This window comes from Astatotilapia calliptera, chromosome 4 (assembly GCF_964374335.1).
Source record: "Astatotilapia calliptera chromosome 4, fAstCal68.1, whole genome shotgun sequence".
Lineage (NCBI taxonomy): Eukaryota > Metazoa > Chordata > Actinopteri > Cichliformes > Cichlidae > Astatotilapia > Astatotilapia calliptera.
In genome coordinates, this window is record NC_137425.1 from 26,754,063 (window position 1) to 26,778,409 (window position 24,347).

Here is a 24,347-nt window from a genome sequence, read left to right on the forward strand (position 1 = left end):
TAAGGCAGTGTTAGTTTTAATATTCACCTTAGAAAAAACATGAGGAGCCAAAATATAGTCACTCACTTCAAATCTTTGTGAGGTACGTTGAGGACGTGAACGCCGCTTTTTTCTAGAAGCAGTTGTGACTGAAGCAGGGCTAATTGTGGGGTCTGGCTCCTCATCCTCTGACCACAACCTCGCCAGAAATGAGGCTGGAGATGTGAAATCTGAATGAGAATGTGAGGGTGAGTGACTAATCCGTGATGGCGAAGAGGAAACTGGCGAGCTGGGGGGCAGTGCCGGTACCGAAGGGAGGGGCGCAGTGGCAAACCTCAGCGAGCCGACACGGACACACTCAGGTTCTAGAGGCAGCGGTGGAGACGACTGGTTGTGGGGTTGCTGTGACTGGTAGGTGCTGGAAGCCATTACATGACTCGACAGTTCCTGGGCCTGCAGCATCTCCTTTATCCTTGTAAAAGCGTCAACTATGGCAGGTGAGTCCGGGAGCTGGAGGAGGCGGGGATCCCTCTTCATAATAGCCTCAGCGACGTTTACCATTACAAGCTTGCTCTTCAAATCGGGTGCCGTGAGGACGCGGTTGAGGATCGCTTGGATCCGAGCTATCTCCTCCAGCCACTCGGTGAGAGCTGAGTCTGCTGGGTTCATGACTGGTCAGATCGTTCTGTCACAATCAGCAGGGCTGACTGTGAGAGTGAAGGGTGGACCCAAATGCAGACGGAAACAAAATGTGAAACATGACTTGAATAACAGAAAACGAGCCATTTATTGAGGCTGGCAAAATAACTGTAAACAAAAGGCAAAATACAAGGCTAACAATAAACTAAACTGGGTGAGCTAAATTAACTTAAAAACCTACAACAGGAACATGGACTTGACATGAGGGGACTTGACATGAGGGAATTGACATGAGGAAACTTGACACAACTTCTGGGCTTGCAAACAACGCAGACGATCTGACAATGACACACTGAAAACAATGGACTTAAATACACAGGAGGTGATTAGGGGAAGTGGGAACACATGGAGGAACAGCTGACGGACATGAGCCTAATGACAGGACAGGGGAAGTGAAACTAAATACAATGAACAAAGAACACACGACTCCTTCAAAATAAAACAGGAAACACTGAAACTAGACATGACAACACAAGCTTAACAGACCTAACACGCATAGCTGGACCCGGTGGGCCGCTGGCGATTTTTTGTTTTTATGGGCCGATGGATTTTTTTTTTTTTTTTTTTTTTTTTTTTTTAGGAAGGGTATATATAATGAAAGGTGTTGGATTGGCCAATTGGTCATGATCGACTCTGGGCTGGACCAATTACAGCCGAGGAGGCTGGATGCACCCTCCCCCTTGTTTAGCAATCACGTGATTTTCGCGCATTGCATGCCGGGAACTCGTGGCAAAACAATCAAAGTACCGCATCAAATGCAAGCATTTGCAGCACCGCAAAACATTCATTCTCCGGTTCCAATACCACCTTGTTTTTTCTTTGCCGCACAAAAAAGGAATGTACAAAACAAAAGGAGAACAATGCCGGTCCGTACAAAGACAGACTCGACGAAAAGACAAAGAAAAGATACGAGGAAAAAATCAAACCAGTGAAAGGGTCAGACCCATACGAGCACACAGAGTGGACAAAAGACGTCAGCGTGCTGCCCAACTTTCACCACGCTCATATTCTTGGAGTGAGTGCATACACTCATGAAGTTTAGTAACTTCAGGTCACTGCAACAAGCCCAGGTACAGTTTACCGACGGATGGGTGCAGGACCTTGAAATGCACCGTGTAGAACGAAAGACCATCATACAAACAAAGGTAAGTTTACCAGTCTCACAAATCGTCGTCATAGATACACATTCGTTAACCGTTTATTAATATAACCTTTGAGCTCAACGGTAATTAATTAGTAGTGGAAATAATTTCTGGTAGCATCACAGAAATGTAGCAGTGACAATAATATTGTATGTTGTAATCGCACTGGACAATTAGTGATACAAAACAACTGTTTTATCCTGTGAATAAAAGTATATGTTTTTGTCAATGTACCATGGTAATAACAGAAGCGAAACGCAATATTGTGTCAGGACAATTCACTATTTATGCACAATAAACACAATAAATAAAGGAGCATAGCGCGACAATTTCTGTTCAGCGCCAGACTTGCTTGTAACCTATATCACCAATTATGTTAAGAAAAATGACGTATTAACTACTACGAAACTCTGATCTTTGTGGGAATGCTTGGAGCAGACTAACATGTGAGCTGGAGTGTTCTGAGACGTTATATTTGGTATATCCAGACCATCCGTCGGCTCTTACTTCGGAAACATGGCTTAAAAAATTTCTCTTCAACAACGTAATCCGATAAAAAAACAAAAAACGATCTCTTTACCCGTCGGCTTCCCGTGGCTGTCATGCGACCGGCTATTGCAGTTAATAATACAACAGCTTCTTGGCATTTTTTGGGTTTCTTTTTATCGCTAGTACCTCTTGCCACAAGTTCCCAGAATCCTTTGCGGTTTTACCCCTGAATGACGTCACATTTTCAATCTTTATCCTGGTGGGCCGGTCTCTAGTCAAAATGCCCGGGCCGATTTTTTGTCCCAGTCCAGCCGTGCTAACACGTGATGAACGATACAAGAACTCAAACATAGAAACCAAGGAAACAATAAATAATAACTGCCTTTCCTTAACTAAAGCTAAATAGGAATGACACAAACTAATCACATATCTAAAATGAGACAAATACAAAATGAACTCAGAGCACTGGGTCAGAGACCCAGCCTGTGACAAAATGATCTTGTGGCAGACATGTCACCAAAGTTTGCAGCTGGGATAAAAATGTTCAGTTTTTGCTAATAAGTAGTGTAGGTTTCCTTCGAATGGAGCCTTAGCTTGACGCTCCGCTTAGTCCCTCTTTCCATATCCAAAAAAACAAAAAACAAAACAACAGTCCTTGATAGTTTTTCAATATTTACTTCAAAAGTCCAAACAGGTACACAGCAACAGAATTCCAAATTACGAAAACTTCTAAAGCTCAATTCAAAATGGATGAAGAGAGATTGCGAGGTCAAAAAACCATGTGGCTCCACTCTCCTCTCGCCCAACTTCCTGTTTTTTCTGCGCTATCAAAATAAAAGCATACATTTCAAATTAAACTGCATGTAGGCTTCTACATTACCGGCCCCTAATTGTTATCAATGTCTTTGAAACAATTACTCCTAAATCTTTAACTTAAATGAAAAGGTCTATGGCTACATTACTTAACTGAACTTCAACTATCTTAAAGAAATCTTCTTTCACTTTCCTCCCCTCAGAGGAAACTAGTTCTTGACTTTCGAAGAGTGCATCAATTATCTTCAGCTTCTTGCAAAAGGCACAGCTTTGTAACTGGTCCAACAGTTGTTCTTTTACTGTGACGTTCAAAATTTTTCTCACTGAGCGGATGAGTCTCTCCCAGCTTCCTCCATGGTGAGATCCTGCTGGTGGATTAAAATGCCATTGGATCCCCCTTTGCTGCAATGATTTTATGATCATACTGGAGTTCCATTCTTTAATTGCTTTCTTTAACTCACTGTTAGCTGATCGGAAGTTGGTTCCATTATCCGAGTACATCTCTTTAACTTGTCCTCTTCTGGCAAGGAATCTTCTGATGGCGTTGAGACACGCATCAGTGTCAAGTGAAGACGCAACATCCAGATGTACAGCTCGTGTGGTAAGACATGTGAAAATGACACCATAGCTCTTTACTTGACTTCTTCCCCTTTTTACCAGGAATGGACCAAAGTAGTCAACACCTACTTTGGTGAATGGAGGGTCATCAGGCAGGATCCTGCATTTTGGTAAATCTGCCATTATTTGTTTGCCAGTACTTCCGTGTAGCCTTTTACAGGTGACACATTTTGACAAGAACCTTCTAATGGCTCCATTTGCTCCAGGGATCCAAAGTTTTTGACGCAGATGAGCCAACATGTGATTCCGTCCGGCATGAGCTGTAACATCATGGGTATGTCTTAACACAAGCTGTGTGATATGTGACTCCTTTGGCAAGATGACTTGCTGCTTAGCATCATCTGGCATCGCTGCTCAACTCAACCTTCCTCCAACTCTTATAACTCCATCTTGCAGTACTGGAGTCAACTTGTAGAGAGAGCCTTTTTTCTTCACCCTTTGATGTTCTTTCAGCATTGCCAAGTCCTGTTCAAAACTTTGCTTCTGACAGTACTTCACAATTTCTATTTCTGCTTCAGACAAATCGTCACAGGTTAGATTTTTTCCCTTGAAAGCTTTCTTGAATTGGCTCATCCTGATTTCCTCACTCATTGTGCTTGCTTCCTTTCTCTTTGCTATTAATTCCTTAAGCAAACTCTTCAGTTTCATGAACCAGGCTACAGCACGCTTTAGCTTTGTCCAAGATGAGTAGTGATTCATCAGCTGGTCTACTGAGTCGTTGAGCCCTTGCATCTGAATGACATGTGTCTGAGCTTCTCTTTTGACCTCTAAGTCATCAAAATCCAGCATTCTGGGATCTGGATTCTTCGGCCACTGATCTTTTGAGCAGAATAGGAAACTTGGACCCGAAAGCCAATCGCCACATTTTAAGAATGCTGCAACAGTCTGTCCTCTAGAGACATGATCTGCTGGATTCAAAGTGGTATTGACATATCTCCACTGCCGAATGTGAGAATGGCTCAAGATTACTGAGATCCTATTAGAAAAAAAGGTCTTGAATCTTGTGCCTTCACTATTCAAGTACTTTAGCACAGCCGTGCTATCTGTCCAAAAAACAGATTCATGCAGTTCTACTTCTAGTTCCTTCTTTAGAAGTTTATCCATCTTCACTGCAACTGTTGCGGCAATCAGTTCCATTCGTGGGATGGTTGGACACTTCAAAGGTGCAACCATTGCCTTTGCCATTACCAAGGTGGACTGAGTGTCGCCACTTGCATTGCGCAGCAACAGGTAGCTTGCTGTTCCATAAGCGTCTTCGCTTGCGTCAGCAAAATGATGCAGCTGCGCAAAGATTGGTGCACCAAAATGCTTTGACTTGATGCTCCTGTCAACTCCAAAGTCGTCAAGCCTTTGCAAATCTGCAACCCACTTATTCCAGCTCTTAATGACGTCCTCTGGTAGGTATTCATCCCAGCCGTATTTCCTCCGACATAAATCGTGCAAGATTTTTTTTGCACACAGAATCACGGGAGCAACAAATCCCAGTGGATCAAAGATGGAGCTGAGAAGGGAAAGCAGTCCTCTTCTAGTGTTCGGTCTGTTTTTAAGGTTGATCTTGAACTTGAACTGATCTGATTCAGCACACCACTGAACACCCCTCTTTCCATCGGCAAATTACTCTCGTCCAGATTCAGAACTTTAAATCCTTGTGCTCTTTCTTCATCAGGAATTGAGTTGAGCAACTTCCTGCTGTTGCTTCACCATTTTGTTAGTCGAAATCCGCCTTTTGCCAACATGTTCCTCAAGTCAGAACACAGGGTGATTGCTGCGTCTTCCTCTGCAATTGACTTAAGACAGTCGTCCACATAAAAATTTTCTTGACTGTCCTTGCAGCTTCTTGACCAAATTCCCTTTCGAAATCAGTAGCACATTTCTGAAGTGCAAAAGATGCAACACTTGGCGAAGAGGTGGCACCAAAGATGTGGACCAACATTTTGTGTTCTGCAAGCTTCTCCTTGTAATTCCCATCAGACCACCAAAGAAACCTGAGGAGATCTGTATCTTCCTTGCTGACTCTGACCTGGTGGAACATGGCCTCCACATCAGCCATTACTGCCACAGTCTCCTGTCGAAACCTCAGGAGGACTCCCACCAGTGAGCTTGTCAAATCTGGTCCCTGCAAGAGATGCTGGTTCAGCGATGTTCCTTGAAAGCTTGCCCCGCAGTCGAAGACAACACGTAACTTTTGCTTGACTGGATGTCTCACTCCATGATGAGGCAAATACCATGTTCGTCCCTCCAGTGACTTACATTCAGCATCGTTCAGTTTGATCGCGTAACCCTTTTTTAGGATATCATCCATATATGCAACATATTCCTCGTAAAACTTGACATCTCTGGTGAATCTTTTCTGTAAGTTCAGCACACGTTGCACTGCGACTTCTCTGTTGCTTGGCAAGCACAGCGCCTTGCTTCTCACTGGAAGACAAATACTATAATGGCCATCCTCCAGTTTTGCAGACTGAGACACCATGTTCAGAAACTGACGATCTTCCTTGGACATTTCAAGATTTTCGTCTTGTCCCGCATCAGGAAAGTCCTGCTTAAACTGTAGCTGCCAGAGCTCTTCCAACCTGGCTACTGATATCCTATTCATAGTCACTTGTGCCAATCTGTTTCTCCCACTCATGTCGCCTCCACTCTTAAGTGGTCCATTTACTGTCCAACCTAATATTGTTCTCACTGCGTAGGGTCCATTGTCCACGCTGTTTACCACCTTAAGCGGTTCCATGGCTTTGGGAACATTCACTCCTATGAGTAATCCAACATCCGCTTGGATAGTGGGAAGTTTCACTTCCATCAGGTGTGACCACCTGTCAACATCCTCCTGGCATGGGATATTGTTTTTACTTACAGGAATGTGGTCTTGTGTATACACCTCTGAAAGTTTAATAAACTGGCTACCATCCAGACTACTGACTTCCAGTCCAGTCACAATGCAGGTGTTCACAACAGATTCATTTCCCATCGTTCGGAGTGAGATTTTCTTATTCGTCTGTTCAGGTTCAGTTGTTTTATCAGTGACTCTGTCACAAAGGTGGCTGAGCTGCCTTGATCCAAGAATGCATATGTTGTTACTGTCTTGGTTCCTTTCTGGGCCTTGACATGTACTGGAACGATTGGAAGAATACAATCTTCCTTACCGGCCCCAGTCATGCTGAAAGTTGCTGTTGTTTGTACAAGAGCACTTGATACGAACTGTTGAGCAGCCCCCCTTGCTGTTTCTTCATGTGAGTCCCTATTGGTGATGTGCAGCAGGGTAGGATGCAGTCGAGAGCATTCTTGACAATGGAGCTTGTCTTTGCAGCTGCTACTCATGTGACCATGTTTCAAACAGGCAAAACACAGTCCTATGCTCCTTAAAAACTCAATCTTGTCCTTATGAGACTTGTCCTTGAGCTTTCTGCAGATTTGGAGGTTGTGTTGCTCTACCTTGCAATAAACACAAGGTTTGCTGCTTGAATCCACTGGGACAGTCCGTGTTTTTGTTGCCACTTGTTTGGCACTTTCTGTCTTGTTTTCCATTTGAGGGTCAGTGATTGTTGTTGTAAACACTTTCTTTGGTTTGAATGCCTCTGCATATTGTGGCTTTGCTCTTTGCCTTAATGAGTCCTTCACACCTGTTGTAGTTTCCCTTATATTTCCATAAAGTGGGTGTAGCACGTACCTAACTTGCTGATTGATAAAGTTGACAAAATCCTTAAACTTGACTCTTTTCTTCGTTTTGTCTTGCAGGTCACAAGCATATTTTCGCCACGATTCTTTAAGTTTGTAAGGAAGCTTGTTAGCTAATGCCCTTAGGTTAGACGTATTATCCAAGTCTTCCATATAGTTAACATCTGTCATTGCATTGTAGCAGCCGGTGAGAAACAATGCAAAGGACTGTAGTGCAGTGCCGTCTTCTGGCTTAATTGTCTGCCAGTCCAAGGCCTCCTTTATGTAGGCTTCAGCTATCTTAAAGTCATCTCCAAAAAACTCTTTGAGCATTTGTTTCGCCTTTGTATAACCCACTGAAGGTTCCATGTGGATGCAACTTTTAACCAACTCATGGGGTTGTCCACTCGTGTACTGCAGCAAATACTGTAGACGATCACGATTATTATCAGTGCGGTTTTCAATTCCATGTTCAATGGAACCGATAAAAGAGTTGTATTCAAGTGGATCTCCGTTGAAAGTTGGAATGGAGATGTCAGGTAATAGAGAAGCTTTGTGATTCTTTACCAGGTACTCAGTGACATTAACTTGCTGAGAAATGGCTTGACACAAACTATCGAGCACAGGTTCACCAGCCCTTTCAGTGCTTGGCGCACGCACTGTCCTTTCTTGCATTGGTGTCTGCACATCGTCGTCATCGTAGGGTGCAGATGAGACGTATTGCGATGTTGGGTGGAATGTGGTTTTAATCTCAGTTTTGCCATTCTGATCATCATCTGCAAAAATGCTCATGTCTGGCTGTGTATCTTCATATTTTTGCAAAACTTCCAGTTTTACATCTGACTCAGCAAGGGCAGTCTGCATAGCATGCATTTCCTTTTTAGCCTTTATTGCAGCCTCTCTATGTTTTTCTTCTGCCTGCAATTGAGCCTCTTTTCCTTTCATTTCTGCATACCAATCCGCTTCTTCCTTTTCTATTGCCAAACTCTTCTCCAGAGCTGCAGCCTTTGCCTTTAATGCAGCACGCTCCATTTCTACCTTTAATCTAATAGAGGAAGATGTAGAGGAAATGCTTCCACGTTGTGATCCAGATCTACTGGAGCGTTTGCTTGCCGACTTTGATGATATGGACCTATTATCTGCCTGATTTCCTATGTCGTCCTCTCTGTTCTATTCAGAGCGTTTCATGACTTCATTCATCCACCCTTCACATTTCCAAAGGAAATCATTCAGGGACTTGTTCTTTGGATCAAACCAACTATTTTGATCTTCCAAAAATTCATCTTCACCCATAAGTTGTTGCAGTTCAGAATTTAGGCTAGCAAAATCTTGCTGCAAAGAGCTAAAGTCAACTCGTAATTTATTTTTAACGAGGTCAACATTTGCATCATCTTCCATTAATTGCTCAATTTCTTTTTTCATGCCTGTTAATTGAGAGAGCTTATGTCTACGTGTGTTGACATTTCTAGTCTTGCAGTCTCCCATAGCCTTCTCAGTCATTTTTACAATCCTTTTTCCACTGTTTTGTTCGTCCATGGGCAGCAAAATTCCAAACTCAATCAACACACATGCACCTCAGCAAATCGAAAAAGGGCAAGGCAATTTAAAACTTACGGTTTTCCATCTTCAGTTTTTCCTTGGTTCGGTATTTCCTTCTTACTTTATAGTCAGGCGTTTTCAAACTCCATTAATCTGTGAAGAGCTGGTTTTTTGACTAATGTAGGTTTCCTTCGAATGGAGCCTTAGGTTGACGCTCCGCTTAGTCCCTCTTTCCATATCCAAAAAACCAAAACACAAAACAACAGTCCTTGATAGTTTTTCAATATTTACTTCAAAAGTCCAAACAGGTACACAGCAACAGAATTCCAAATTACAAAAACTTATAGAGCTCAATTCAAAATGGATGAAGAGAGATTGCGAGGTCAAAAAACCATGTGGCTCTACTCTCCTCTCGCCCAACTTCCTGTTTTTTCTGCGCTATCAAAATAAAAGCATACATTTCAAATTAAACTGCATGTAGGCTTCTACAAGTAGAGTATCTTACATCTCGGATTAACTCAAGTGCATAATGATCACCAGGCCTGTTTCTAGCTTTTTTGGGGGGGGTGGGGGTGGGCAGTGCATGTTCCTGATTGGGGGCCTTTATTTTGTATTTAAAACTAAAATCAGGGAATAAAACAAGTAAACACTGAGACTTTCTTCACTTTAGAAAAGCTAATCCCCAAAATGTTTATTTACAAATTTGCAAGCAATGTTCTGCAGCATCATCTGAATTCTCAAATGTACACACACTGTCACATGTTTACAGGCGCCACATGTAACTGTGATCATCTTTAAAATCCTCAAAGCTTCTGCTTTTGAGCTTTTTTAACTAAAGTTTTAATCTCCTTCTTCCTTCTTTATTCACCTGACAAGACAGTCACCTCTGGGTAGAGGTCCCTCATTACACCACAGCCTAATGATGATCTTGAACTCATTACCCCCCACACACAAGGCAGGGCTCTCCTATTATTGCAGCTTGCTTTTCTTTATATCCTACACGTAATTTTAAACCATATAAGTGCCACACGTGACCAAGCTTAGCCAGTTACAAAGGTATTTTGTGCATCTGCATTGTTCAAAAACGGCAATAAGCAGCAATGATTATAACAGAAATTAGAGTTTAATACAACATGGAATTTGGTGTTTTTTTAGCTTATGCAAATTATTATTTGACATGTCATTTGGGGGTATGCAGCAGTGAAGCTCTAACACGACGAGCCCATAAGTTGACACGTCTTTTATTACACTGACCTTGATGCATTGTCCTGGTTTTAGTTCTTATGATTTTATGTGAACATGTTGGATATTTTTTGTCGTTACAATCACTGTGGACAAGTTATTCAACCATGCGAGTGGTTTAAGTAGTTTATGGACATATGAAAGGGTTTGTTATTTTTTAAATATTTCATGAACTACTAACTGATGTCTGCATTACTGTCATTTTTGTGTATACCTGCAGCTTACTGTGCCCGATCACCTCAAAGACCATAATTATTGTAAGAGAAACACTGCATGCCAGGCCCGTGATGCAAAGAAACCCAGAGCCAGCAGGAAACAACTGTGCTGCAGCAAGGACCAGGTTGGATGTGTAAAATTTCAGGAACAGAATCATTTGAGGGTTTTGGAGTTTGGACTTCATTGTGGTTCATCAAATTTAGATTTTTGTCTTGTTTGAAAAAGATGAGGTCGCTATTAACTACTGACATTCCCTTGTGTGCTTCTGACCTTTCCCCAGGTTGTTAATTCAACCCAGAGGCCCCGGCGCCGTGACAGAACAGTCAGTCAGCCCCGGAAAAGGAAGCGAAGCCCAGCATCCAGTTCTTCCCAACCTCCAAAGACCTCAGTGCCTCCCTCTGCAATCTCCCATGATGACCTGCCAGTGTCAAAAAAATTGCCCCCCAGACCCGAGCCATGCAGTACCGACCACCAGCCAACCAGCTCCAGTGACAGCACTTTAAAAATCTACAACTTCTCAGTGGAAGATTATCAGCGAGTCTACCATGAGGTGGTAGATAGCATGCTGACGTACGTTTGTCTCCAAATGTCCTGTCACTTTTTAAAATCGCCAGCTCTAAAATGGTTACAGTATGGTTTTTGACCACATGCATCATTTTGATTGAATTTCTTCTTGCAGGTCCAAGAATGGCCGCAAACGTCCCTACAGTTTAGAGCTGGGGAGAAGCATTAAAAAAAAGCTGTGGGAGAGACTGAATCGTCCTATGGTGGAGACATCAACCAGCGAGGACGGACTTGAAGAAATTGACATTGTGTATGGGCAAAAAGTCAAAATCCCACAATATGATTTTCTGTAAATAGTTCACATGTGACTTTGATTAAAATGTAATTTCTGCACAAGTTTGTGTTTCTGTGTATTATAGATATATTCCACTGTGTGTTTGGACAACTCTTTAAGGTCACTGCTGAGAAAATTCATAAAACCTTCATAGGACTTTTATTTTGAAAAATCACTACTTATATTATTATTTATCTGACTCAAAAGGGCTCATTTGAAGTCCTTCTTGACCATGATATATATTCAGGCACTGTGAACAAAACATAACATCCAACTTTAATTCACTCGTGCCTTTGTCTTTTTAAAGACAACACATTACTTAACTTCCTTGAATAAAGTGCAGAATGCTAGAGATTTATGTCATTCTGTTTGCATACTAAATATTCAATAATCATTCATGTTCTCTAATGACCGGTGCCCAGTGTTGTGCCAAAAAGTGATCGTTTGCCAAAGTGATTTCTGGTATTTGCCAAAAAATAATTGATGGTAACAGATGTAAATTACTTGCTGTCATATAATCTGTCAAACGTTTCTCTCATGAATGAGATCAATTCATTTTGATCCAAAAAGAAACTTCCTTTCATCAGATGTGACTTTTATTCAGATTTCATTTATTCAGGTAAAAAGTGTCGCTGACATTAAAAATGTCGTTTTCAAACGAGGTCTGGCCTGGAGGGCTGCAGAAGTTACAAAAAAATCACAGTCCTTTAAAAAACTGTGATGTTCTTCAAGTGGCCGAAAAGGACTGGATGGATCTTTATAATGTAGGTACAATAAAGCAGATTCATAGAGCTGCTTTAAAATTTGATATAACATATAACCCATTTTTAAACTCTGTTTACTGCAGCCTATTTAACAATATAAGCAACTATATAAAAACATAAAAAGAGATCTAGACATAAAAAACACGCAAAAAGTGATTGGCATACGATCACTTTTTGGCACATCAGTGCAGCGAGGCTGTAATTGCTGCTTGTAACCATCAGGGGGCAGTATCGCTAGAGTGCAGTCTTGGAACCTGTAACGAGAATCACCCTTCATTATCATTAGAGTTACATTGCGCCACACAATATGAATATGATAAAGTCCTAGTATATGTACAAATGCTATGAAGTGAAGTTTTAAATAATACCGTTCGTCCAGTTAGTTTTATTTTTCTTTCTTTTCTTATTATTAAATATTAAACTTTATTAAGAAACAGTATACAGAACATGTATACAATCAGAACAAAATTAACATATGCCAGGGGGTGTAATACAAAGAATTACAAACATTCAAATAATTTGTAATTACTACAAATAGTAATAGTTTTCATAGCCTTTTTGTTAAGTGATCCACTAATCAATTTTATGTAACATAAAACATCATTATAGTAATGTTTAAAATGAGGTTTTTTGTTACTGTATTTGCATTTGTGAAAATAAAATTTAGCTAAGATAACTAACAAGTTTATTATAAAGTAAACATCTTCTTTTTTTTGCATTCGAAAGAAACAAAATACAACATTTTCCCATTTCACAGTAAAGTCTTTATATGTCCAGCAATGAATCTACTGAAGTCTTTCCAAAATGTTCTAGCGTATGAACAGATCCAGAAGAGGTGCTGCACAGTCTCAGGATGGCTTCCACAAAATCCACAGTTCACATTTATGTCCCTTTTGAACTTTGTCATGTAATGATTAGCAGGATAGAATTTATGCAGTATTTTAAATGAGACTTCCTTCACTTTATTCGTTACCAGATACTTGTTAGGAATTTTCCATACTCTTTTCCAGTTAATGTCACTGACAAAGAAATTCCAATAAGAGACCACATGTGGGATAGTTAGAGATTCTGTCTGGAATAAAGCACGAATATTCTTATTACCGTACTTTTACTGTGGTTTGTTAGACAGATTCTTCCTATGTGTGAATATAAAGGGTTGGGGAGAGAAACAGATGATATGCAAGGTTGAATACCTTTAAAAAGCATTCTAATACCCGCAGGTATTGCATCAAATAATATGGCATATTCTTTGGGTGTGGCTGGAAATTTATAGGTGTTTAAGAATTCTGAATAGGACATAAGCTGCCCATTAGGATTAAACAGCTGATTCACTAAAACAATCCGTTTCTCAACCCACATAGAAAAAAATAATGATTTATTTTTATACACTATGTTCCTATTATTCCAAATTGAATACGTATGGGGTGTAAAGTTGTGTTTATATATAAGGGACCAAGCTAATAGAACTTGTTTGTGAAACATCGAAAGGTTTTCTGGAAGATTATCTATATTATAATCACAACCTAAGATAAAACTTAGACCACCAAACTTAGAGAAAATGTAGTGAGGAATAAAATTCCAAATGGATACCGGATTTTTAAGAAAATGTTTAGCCCAATTAATCTTAAATGTATTGTTTAGAGTAGTAAAATCCAAAACATTGAGACCAGATTCATCAATACACTTTTTCTGATGTAATATGTCCGGTTTTTCCAGAGGAAGTTAAAGAGCATTCGGTCAATATCCTTACAAGTTTTGCCGTCCACATGCAGAGAAATTGCTGCATAAGTCAGTCGAGACAGACCTTCTGCTTTTGAGAGCAATACCCTTCCTCTTAAACTTAAATCTCTCTGCAACCATTGATTTAATTTGGTTTGAGATTTTTTAATAATTGGGGGAAAATTTTGTAAAATTCTGTCTTTTGGATCTTTGCAGATAATCAGACCTAAATATGTTGCTTCATTTTTACCTGTTATATTACAAATACTCTGAACATTACACTCTTTAGTTAGTTTTATTTTTCTTTCACTGCTCGCTTGTTTTGATGACGTCAAAATCGCCTTTCCGTTTTCATTCGCGGCAGTAAACATGGCGGACAGTTAGCGAAGCCACGGTGTTATATTCAATCCTGGGGGGTTTGGATTTCTCTTTCAGGACGTACGCAAAATGTGTTGCATTGCTTTTGGCACACGGAGGTGTGCGTGTGTGTAGAGGGAGACAATCATACTGTTGATTTTACCGTACACTCTTCTGCTAAATAAGAATTAAGATTTTGTTTTGGAAATAGCAAGTGAAAGTTGTTGTTGCACAAAAGGGAGCTTCCCTCGTTAAAAGCAACTTATAAATATGTAATACTGTATAATCTTTCCACAACGACTCCACTTTTTTTAAATGTTTTTTCTTTCTTGATTGTTTTGTTTGACCAGTTTCTATTTTTCCAGTAAGTACTGCCTCACTACTCCCTTTTCTTGCCTTCCAGTATAACATGTTTGTCACTTGGCCCGCCCCGTTACATCACCACCAATAGTTTAAAAAGGCACTCTGGAGTTCAGACACTATCAAGCTGCACAACTTGTTCACACCAAAGAAATGATGGATCACCCAACCTTTGAACGAGAGAACCAAGAGCGTGTGCAGGCGGTGGAGAGTTCATTCCATCAAGCAGGGAAGCCCTTGTCCAAGCCGGGCCGGATTCTAATCGGAGAGGGAACTGTGTTTAAGCAGGGTCGCAAGAAGATACAGCAGAAAATCCTCTTCCTCTTCACTGATATTCTGGTGTACGGCAGCATTGTTGTGCCTGGTCGCTGGTACAAAAAGCAGAAGATCATCCCTTTAGGTGAGACATTCATCTGCGTTTCCTGCAGCTAACCTACTGTGAGAAGATTAATGTGAAACTGCCAAAAAACAATTTTATGACTGAAGAGAAAGAAATATAGACAAAAGCTTCAAGAAGAGCCAACACTATTGAATACTGTCCATAATATGACTGGCAAGTAGAAAATAGCAAGTGTGCTGTGCTAATTTAACTTCATATGTTCAGCTTTCTGCTCATACCATTTTATCCATGTAATTTTTATGTTGTTATCAAATTCACTATGATTTTAGAGGACATTGAGCTGGAAGACCTGGAGGACAGTGACATATTCAAGCATCAGTGGCTGATCCGAACACCGAGCAAGTCTTTTTTTGTGTCCGCCCCTTCATACGAGGAGAAGAAGGCCTGGATAGAGCACATCAATGAATGCCGGTCCAGCCTAATGCAGGGCACCAGCTGCAAACCTTCCAAGAAGTTTGCTGTTTCCTCGATTCCTGATGAGGCTGCTTGCAAATGCATGCGGTGCCTCTCTACAAAGTTTAGTGGGGCCAATCGTCGACACCACTGCAGGAATTGCGGCTTCTTGGTCTGCAATTCATGCTCCAAGCAACGTGCCGTTATCGATCACATCCACCCCACTAAAAAGCTGAGGATCTGCAGTTTCTGCTACAAGAATATTAATGAAGAGAAGTTTCGCGACAGGGGAGACAGCGCCGGGAAAAGCAGCTCAGAGGAGGAAGAGTTTTGTCCTTCTGGTGAGGAAAATGAGAAAGTGGAGGAAGGAGAGATAGGGATCTATTCTCCCAGCAACTGGCTGGACACCAAAAACGGGACTTGGGAACGACTGAGCATTTATGATTACCCAAAGTCAATACCATCACAGTAGCCAATAAACTGCAACAAAGACGCTTTTGAATGGATTCAGATTACAGAAAGTTGATTTTCTTACATGAAGTTACATAAATGTAAAGATAAATGTGACGACGTATTATTTGTTTGTGTCTATTTGTGTTTTAATCTTAGGCTGTACACGCAACAATTTGCACTGTAAATAACAAATCAGGAGTGAGTCGAAAAAATCATTTTAAAAAGACAAGAATATATCATCTTTGTACATATTCAGTGCCATTAACCATGCTAGTTAAATGAATAATGCTCCATCTGCCTGTCACTTTGCTGCTGGAACAGCTGAATTTCACAATAAAGGATATTTCTATTCCAAAAAGCACTGTCTTCTCCCTGTGCATGTGACTCTGAATGCATGTTTCTTTGTTTGAATGCATGTAAAGTATTTGCATCCAGTATCTGCTCTTTTGCTGCTCCTTAACCTCAACAATAAAGTGCAGATAATCAATTTGTGAGAGATGTTATTACAACACTGAAATCTCATCATTTAGTAATAAGTCCTCTGTTTAGCCCTCAGAGTCTTATTGGAGCATATTACAGTGTTTTCTTTTACTTCTGTGACTTTTTGGGGTTTTTATTGTGCAAGTCAAGGTCAGTGAAGTAACCGTATATAGTTCCTCACCCACAGTATACATTTTTCCAATAAGCATGTATATAAAAACCATTCGGGAAAACACACAGAACCTTTACAGCACCATTGATTTATCATCATTTTTCTTCTCACTGGCATTTTTCATAAATATAACATACAAACATACATATCAAACTGTAGCACGTCCTAGTGTTACAGTACTTGATGACGCTGCTCTAATAATGCGGTAATAACAGAATGTGGCTAAACATTTACACTTCTTTTCAAAGATTTAAGTTCATTCTAGTTAACTCTCTGAATCGAGCACATCCTAATACAGTAGACAGCTCCAAAACAAAAGCGAGTACATTTTTGAGTCAGTCAGCCAGTTTTGAAAGAACAGTAAATCGACTGAAAGCAAAATACTGATGTAGAAACTGTAACTATGTAACAAGAAGTAGACAAATTGCCTTCTAACTAGTGGTGGTTTCGTCAGAAATTTACTGACGTTACTTTACTGACTGCTTATTTTCAAAAGTAGTTAGTTACTCAGTTACTTAGTTACTTTTTAAAAACATGATACACAACCTGAATAGGCAATAAAGCAATAGACCTTTCAGCCCAATTCTACTTTTTCTGCATAATACATCATACAAAATGTAATCAAATAAAAAAGTCTCTTTTCAAAACTTGTTTTATTAGTTTTAATCTTTTAACTTTGTGCACATTGCATCAAGCAAAAATTAAATTATATGCAACAGTCTTTGACAATTAAACCTATTTTCTGCATATTCCAGAATATAAAATAAGATATATTTTTTTCTGTTTACACTCACTATTTCAAATAGATGCAAGTAAAACACTCCCTTACTTTACTCATTACTCGAAAAAAGTAATCGGATTACAATGATACATTACTTGTAACGTGTTACTGCCCATCTCTGATGATGACAAGTGTGTGAGTAGCTAAGGCCAAAAACACCCAGTTTCCTGAATTCTTGAAGAACGCTGAAGTTTGAAATACTTCAGGCTGATCGAGCTGATGCAGTGATCTCACTGCATTATCTGCCACATAACCTGATCTTTGCTGATTGACTGGAAGAAATTCACCTGGTTCTACGAAATCACAGTGAGCCATAACGAGGTCAATGTTGATGTCCATTTAAGTTACCAAAAATGGCTCCTTGTGCAGTGAAGGGTTTATTAGACTGAGAGGCAAACTGCTTCTCGCTCAGTCGTGTGGAATGGTTTCCACAGAACCCATTTAATATCAGCACTAGTACTGATATACTGGTCAACACAGAGCATGAAATACAAATAAATACTTGTTGGTTTAAGAAAAAATACATGAATCCCTTTTGAGAAGTTTAATAGAAGTACAGCCACAAAGACTAGAACACCTAGTGTTCAATAGTAAAATTACCATATTGTCGGGATGCTTGGGGCTTCCCATGCTTTAATTACAATATGATCAGACACATAGAGCTATTTGTCTGTTTGTATATCTGTCAGCGAATTTCCTGAAAGTGGGTGAAGAGGTGGAGCATGAGGAAATGAAGATCTTGGTACAGATTCAGACTGCTTATTTGAAATATGAAAAATATGCCACTGGCTTTGGCAGATGATGTGCTGCTTTAACTGTTGAAAGCATATCCCCTAACCTGTCAGTATCTTGGATATATGGCCTGTCTGTCTGTCTGCGAGCCAACAATGATTAAATGATAAATGGTAAATGGACTGATTCTTACAGCGGGGAAAATAAGTATTTGACACATCAGCATTTTTATCAGTAAGGGGATTTCCAAGTGGACCATTGACACAACATTTCCACCAGATGTTGCCATCAAGCCAAATATTGACGTCATACAAACAAATCAGAACATATAAGTATACAAGTTAAACCACAATAAATAAAGTGAAATGACACAGGGAATAAGTATTGAATACATGGAGATAACAAGGGGCAAAATGACATAGAAAGCCAGGAGATCACCTGAAATCTGTCAGTATTGATAGAGAAATCCTGTCCCCTATCAGTACTAATTGATATCAGCTGCTTTAGTCCTAATTGATGGCCTATAAAGGCTCCTCATTACCCAGAAGGCACACAGGAAAGACTTCATGATGGGTAAAAGCAAAGAACTCTCTCAAGATCTTCGTAATCTTATCGTTGAAAAGCATTTTGATGGGAATGGTTATAGGTGCATTTCCAGAATGCTGAATGTTCCTGTGAGCACTGTGGGGGCCATTATCCGGAAATGGAAAGTGCATCAGTTCACCATAAACCTGCCACGATCAGGTGCTCCACGCAAGATCCCTGTCCGAGGAGTCCAAAGAATAATCAGGAGGGTTCTCCAAGAGCCAAGAACCACTCGGACAGAACTTCAGGAAGACCTTGCATCAGCAGGTACTGTTGTTTCAAAGAAAACTATAAGCAATGCACTGAACCGCCATGGCATCCATGCACGCTCACCACGCAAGACTCCATTGCTGAACAAAAAGCATGTCAAGGCTCGGTTAAAATTTGCGCAACAGCATTTGGAGAAGCCTGTGGATTATTGGACGACTATAGTATGGTCAGATGAAAGCAAAATTGAACTTTTTGGCAGTCATTCTACACACCATGTTTGGAGAAGAAATGGCACTGCTCACCACCCCAAGAACACCATACCAACAGTCAAGTTTGGGGGTGGAAGCATCATGGTTTGGGGCTGCTTTTCAGCAAGGGGTACTGGCAGACTTCATATTATTGAAGGCAGGATGAATGGAGAGATGTACCGGGACATTCTGGATAAAAATCTGCTGCCATCTACCAGGAAGCTAAAAATGAAAAGAGGGTGGACATTTCAGCAAGACAATGATCCCAAACACAAGGCCAAGGAAACAATGAAGTGGTTTCAAAGAAAGGAAATCAAGTTGCTTGAATGGCCCAGTCAATCACCTGACCTAAATCCCATAGAAAATCTATGGAGAGAACTGAAGATTAAAGTTCATAAAAGAGGCCCAAGGAACCTTCAAGATTTAAAGACCGTTTGTGTGGAAGAATGGGCCAGAATCACTCCTGAGCAATGCAGACGACTGGTCTATCCATACAAGAGGCGTCTAGAAGCTGTAATCACCAACAAAGGCTTTTCTACAAAGTATTGAATAAAGTGTGTTCAATACTTATTCCCTGTGTCATTTCACTTTATTTATTATGGTTTAACTTGTATACTTATATGTTCTGATTTGATTGTATGACTTCAATATTTGGCTTGATGGCAACATCTGGTGGAAATGTTGTGTCAATAGTCCACTTGGAAATCCCCTTACTGATAAAAATGCTGATGTGTCAAATACTTATTTTCCCCGCTGTATATAGCGCTTTTCTACTCAAAGCGCTCTGTCATGTCATAACATGTCATAGTTTCAGGTTTCTGCAGTGTATTTGTTCTGTTTGATCCTTGTTACATTGGCTGTGTTTATGGTTTTTCCAGCCTCCGGCCTGAACGTTTGTCTTCATGTGTTAGTTTTTCATGTTTTTATCATTTCCTGTTTTAGTCTGTAGGTTCGGTTTTTTTCTGTCTTTTTCAAGCCTTTTTCCTGCTTTTGTTCCTCTCATTTTTGACTGAAAGCCCCATCGTCATTACTCTCACCTGTGTTTCATCGTATAATTAGGCCCGCCAATTTAATGCAGTTTCCTTGTATTAAAATATCTCTGGGATTAAATGTTAAGTTAAAGGTAGTAACTTTCTTTAAGCTGACAGAAAGAGTCTGACCCCTTTGAGATCAGGTGCGCTGTATGTGACCCACAGTGTAGTATAAGTTTGACATCCCTGGTTTAGATCCAGTTTGTAGTCTGGATGGGAGGAGTCATTTATGGTGTTGTGAGCCTTCTTCGAGCTGTTATTCCAGGGTATGTTGAGAGTGGAGAGATGCCCAGCTCTCTGTGATGTGGACTCATAGAAGCTTAAAGATAGCACTAACAGCTGATTGTTGTACATGTAGGACCAAAGAAATTTCACAAACTAACAAACTAACTTGTTGCAACTGTTGCATCCTATCACACTATCACACTCAAATTCAGTGAGCTCTTAAGAACAACCCGTTCATTCACAAACAATATGTTATAAAGGCAGACTGCATGGCTTGGTACTACATTTTACACACCTATGGCCACAGGACTGAAAACATCTAAATTCAAAGATTTAAAGAGTTTGGCCTAATACTTTCTAACTAAATGGTGACACCGTCACATCTTCTGTAAACATCCAGCTCTTTCTTAGAATGAAGAGCAACCTGTTTATGACCACATGGTACAAGGAAATGTTGCCTCTTTTATACACTTACCGAAATCCACATTGCACATTCCAGTCATTGTTTCTCTCTTGTTATGTAATGCCATTCGATTTTTTTGTTTTTGTTTTTTAAACCATCTGGGTTCATGTTGCTTAAGCAAAAGTTCTTTTAGTGATACAACAACAAAGCAGATACTGTATGCCATAAACAGTATAGAGTGAGAATGCATGTCAATGTTATTTAAAAAACACTACAAAAGGGTATGAATGTGTGTGTGAATGGGTGAATGAGGCATGTTTCATAAAGTGCTCTGAGTGTGCAAGTGGAGCAGAAAAGTGCTGTATAAAAACAGACATTTATGTATTATTATGTATTATATAATTGTCCCTTTTTGTTTTATTTAAAATCTTCTTTCAGATGTAACTGTTTTCTGTTTTCAAGACCGCAACAAAACGAATGTCAAAAACTGACCACAGGGCGATATATCAAACTAAAACGTCTTAAATCCATTTCTGAGGCTGGGACAGACGGTGCGTTGCATGTGGATTCATGAGCATGAGCCAACAAAAATGTCACCACAGACTAAGGCACTGCAAACTGACAGAGCATAACAGAGATTTTTATACAGACACCTTTTGGAAAGAAGTTATTACTGCAACAGATCTCTCTAGCGATTGACTTTGGAGCTGTACATAGCTGGTTCCACGGTAAAAGGGTGACACCTATTGGTGAAAGTGGGTAGTGCAGCGGGTTCAGTACAGTGAGTAGAAAGAGAGAATTTGCTACTCTCCGGGCCATTTATAAAATAAGCACAATTTATGAAATCCAGTAGTTTTCAAATACAATGAGCTGCTGTGATATGCTGTGGCAAATAAAACCACTTTTGCTCTGTTTTGACGTATTTTCGTATGATCATTACGCACCACTTTGATGGAGTAATTATGTGGATGCCTAAATATTAAAAAAAGCCGCCATAACTGAGGTTGAACTGAGGGAAAAACTCACTAAAAACAATTATTACAGTGATTTTTAACAGTAGGTACAAAAATGCGTGATTTAAAATGACAGGTTGCGTGGTTGCTATGCGTCTCCAGGTTCTATTTGCATTGCATCTTTTGGTATAGTTCAGACAGATTTCACTCGGCGTGTTGTGCAAAGCTACAAGGGATTTCTGCAAAAGTAAGACAACTTTCTGCTCAAGACTTCTTGCAGCCTTACAAGTGTCCAACTCCCATGTCACGGAGGAAAGCGACCCAGCAACCATCATCCATCATGGAAAATGTGAGATTTTATGACCGTTTTCAATAAGTTTTGAATATTTACTCGACGGCCAGAAAGAGTTCACTTTGCAACAGGGCAACATGAAAATATAGACGACATAAATGTGGATAAAAAGCATTAAAAACGTGCCTGTGCACGTGGGAGTTATACCTGCATGTTAGACTGTTGCACTGTAGCTGTAAACGGGTAAACTGTGCATAAAGTCATTTAAACTAGTATGTTACCTATAATAACGTTTTCTTTTGCGTGTATTAAATGATCTTGTGGCAGACATGTCACCAAAGATTGCAGCTGGGATAAAAATGTTCAGTTTTTGCTAATAAGTAGAGTATCTTACATCTCGAATTAACTCAAGTGCATAATGATCACCAGGCCTGTTTCTAGCTTTTTTGGGGGGGGGCGGGGGGGGCTGTGCATGTTCCTGATTGGGGGCCTTTATTTTGTATTTAAAACTAAAATCAGGGAATAAAACAAGTAAACACTGAGACTTTATTCACTGTAGAAAAGCTAATCCCCAAAATGTTTATTTACAAATATGCAAGCAATGTTCTGCAGCATCATCTGAATTTTCAAATGTACACACACTGTCACATGTTTACAGGAGCCACATGTAACTGTGATCATCTTTAAAATCCTCAAAGCTTCTGCTTTTGGGCTTTTTAAACTAAAGTTTTAATCTCCTTCTTCATTGTGGCTTATGCTACAATTATTCACCTGACAAGACAGTCACCTCTGGGTAGAGGTCCCTCATTACACCACAGCCAATGATGATCTTGAACTCATTACCCCCCACACACAAGGCAGGGCTCTCCTATTATTGTAGCTTGCTTTTCTTTATATCCTACATGTCATTTTAAACCATATAAGTGCCACACGTGACCAAGCTTAGCCAGTTACAAAGGTATTTTGTGCATCTGCATTGTTCAAAAACGGCAATAAGCAGCAATGATTATAACAGAAATTAGAGTTTAATACAACATGGACTTTGGTGTTTGTTTAGCTTATGCAAATTATTATTTGACATGTCATTTGGGGGTATGCAGCAGTGAAGCTCTAACACGACGAGCCCATAAGTTGACACGTCTTTTATTACACTGACCTTGATGCATTGTCCTGGTTTTAGTTCTTATGATTTTATGTGAACATGTTGGATATTTTTTGTCGTTACAATCACTGTGGACAAGTTATTCAACCATGCGAGTGGTTTAAGTAGTTTATGGACATATGAAAGGGTTTGTTATTTTTTTAATGTTTCATGAACTACTAACTGATGTCTGCATTACTGTCATTTTTGTGTATACCTGCAGCTTACTGTGCCTCACCTCAAAGACCATAATTATTGTAAGAGAAACACTGCATGCCAGGCCCGTGATGCAATGAAACCCAGAGCCAGCAGGAAACAACCGTGCTGCAGCAAGGACCAGGTTGGATGTGTAAAATTTCAGGAACAGAATCATTTGAGGGTTTTGAAGTTTGGACTTCATTGTGGTTCATCAAATTTAGATTTTTGTCTTGTTTGAAAAAAATGAGGTCGCTATTAACTACTGACATTCCCTTGTGTGCTTCTGACCTTTCCCCAGGTTGTTAATTCAACCCAGAGGCCCCGGCGCCGTGACAGAACAGTCAGTCAGCCCCGGAAAAGGAAGCGAAGCCCAGCATCCAGTTCTTCCCGACCTCCAAAGACCTCAGTGCCTCCCTCTGCAATCTCACATGATGACCTGCCAGTGTCAAAAAAATTGCCCCCCAGACCCGAGCCATGCAGTACCAACCACCAGCCAACCAGCTCCAGTGACAGCACTTTAAAAATCTACAACTTCTCAGTGGAAGATTATCAGCGAGTCTACCATGAGGTGGTAGATAGCATGCTGACGTACGTTTGTCTCCAAATGTCCTGTCACTTTTTAAAATCACCAGCTCTAAAATGGTTACAGTATGGTTTTTGACCACATGCATCATTTTGATTGAATTTCTTCTTGCAGGTCCAAGTATGGCCGCAAACGTCCCTACAGTTTAGAGCTGGGGAGAAGTATTAAACAAAAGCTGTGGGAGAGACTGAATCGTCCTATGGTGGAGACATCAACCAGCGAGGACGGACTTGAAGAAATTGACATTGTGTATGGGCAAAAAGTCAAAATCCCACAATATGATTTTGACATTTCGAGTTAGCCAAATCCTCAACATCCACCGAGCAAAAGAGCAAAGGAGAGGTGAATGTAGAGCAGCAGGAGCACTGCTACAAAACATATAACATATAACCCATTTTTAAACTCTGTTTACTGCAGCCTATTTAACAATATAAGCAACTATATAAAAACATAAAAAGAGATCTAGACATAAAAAAAACACGCAAAAAGTGATTGGCATACGATCACTTTTTGGCACATCAGTGCAGCGAGGTTGTAATTGCTGCTTGTAACCATCAGGGGGCAGTATCGCTAGATTGCAGTCTTGGAACCTGTAACGAGAATCACCCTTCATTATCATTAGAGTTACATTGCGCCAC

General features: G+C 40.1%; 2 protein-coding genes across 2 annotated transcripts; both read left to right on the forward strand.

Moving 5' to 3' along the window:
- The first annotated feature begins 14,525 nt into the window (after positions 1-14,525).
- On the forward strand, positions 14,526-16,033 carry LOC113020068 (pleckstrin homology domain-containing family F member 2-like). Its single transcript, XM_026163736.2, has 2 exons — positions 14,526-14,829; positions 15,099-16,033. The coding sequence occupies exons 1-2, from the start codon at positions 14,583-14,585 to the stop codon at positions 15,692-15,694; spliced, it is 843 nt and encodes a 280-aa protein (XP_026019521.2). The 5' UTR covers positions 14,526-14,582; the 3' UTR covers positions 15,695-16,033.
- Positions 16,034-21,736: 5,703 nt separating this feature from the next.
- Positions 21,737-24,158, forward strand: LOC145428351 (uncharacterized). Its single transcript, XM_080300451.1, has 4 exons — positions 21,737-21,844; positions 23,152-23,268; positions 23,425-23,714; positions 23,824-24,158. Exons 1-4 carry the CDS (start codon positions 21,797-21,799, stop codon positions 24,008-24,010), a joined length of 642 nt encoding a protein of 213 aa, XP_080156577.1. The 5' UTR covers positions 21,737-21,796; the 3' UTR covers positions 24,011-24,158.
- The last annotated feature ends 189 nt before the right edge of the window (positions 24,159-24,347 follow it).

What these genes read in the sequence shown, in the direction of transcription:
- LOC113020068 (XM_026163736.2), top strand. Translation starts at nt 14,583, where the DNA reads ATGATGGATCACCCAACCTTTGAACGAGAGAACCAAGAGCGTGTGCAG. An exon ending in GCAGAAGATCATCCCTTTAG is followed by an intron (nt 14,830 to 15,098) that starts GTGAGACATTCA and finishes CTATGATTTTAG; the next exon opens with AGGACATTGAGCTGGAAGAC.
- LOC145428351 (XM_080300451.1), top strand. Translation starts at nt 21,797, where the DNA reads ATGTCACGGAGGAAAGCGACCCAGCAACCATCATCCATCATGGAAAAT. An exon ending in CGTGCTGCAGCAAGGACCAG is followed by an intron (nt 23,269 to 23,424) that starts GTTGGATGTGTA and finishes ACCTTTCCCCAG; the next exon opens with GTTGTTAATTCAACCCAGAG. An exon ending in GTGGTAGATAGCATGCTGAC is followed by an intron (nt 23,715 to 23,823) that starts GTACGTTTGTCT and finishes TTCTTCTTGCAG; the next exon opens with GTCCAAGTATGGCCGCAAAC.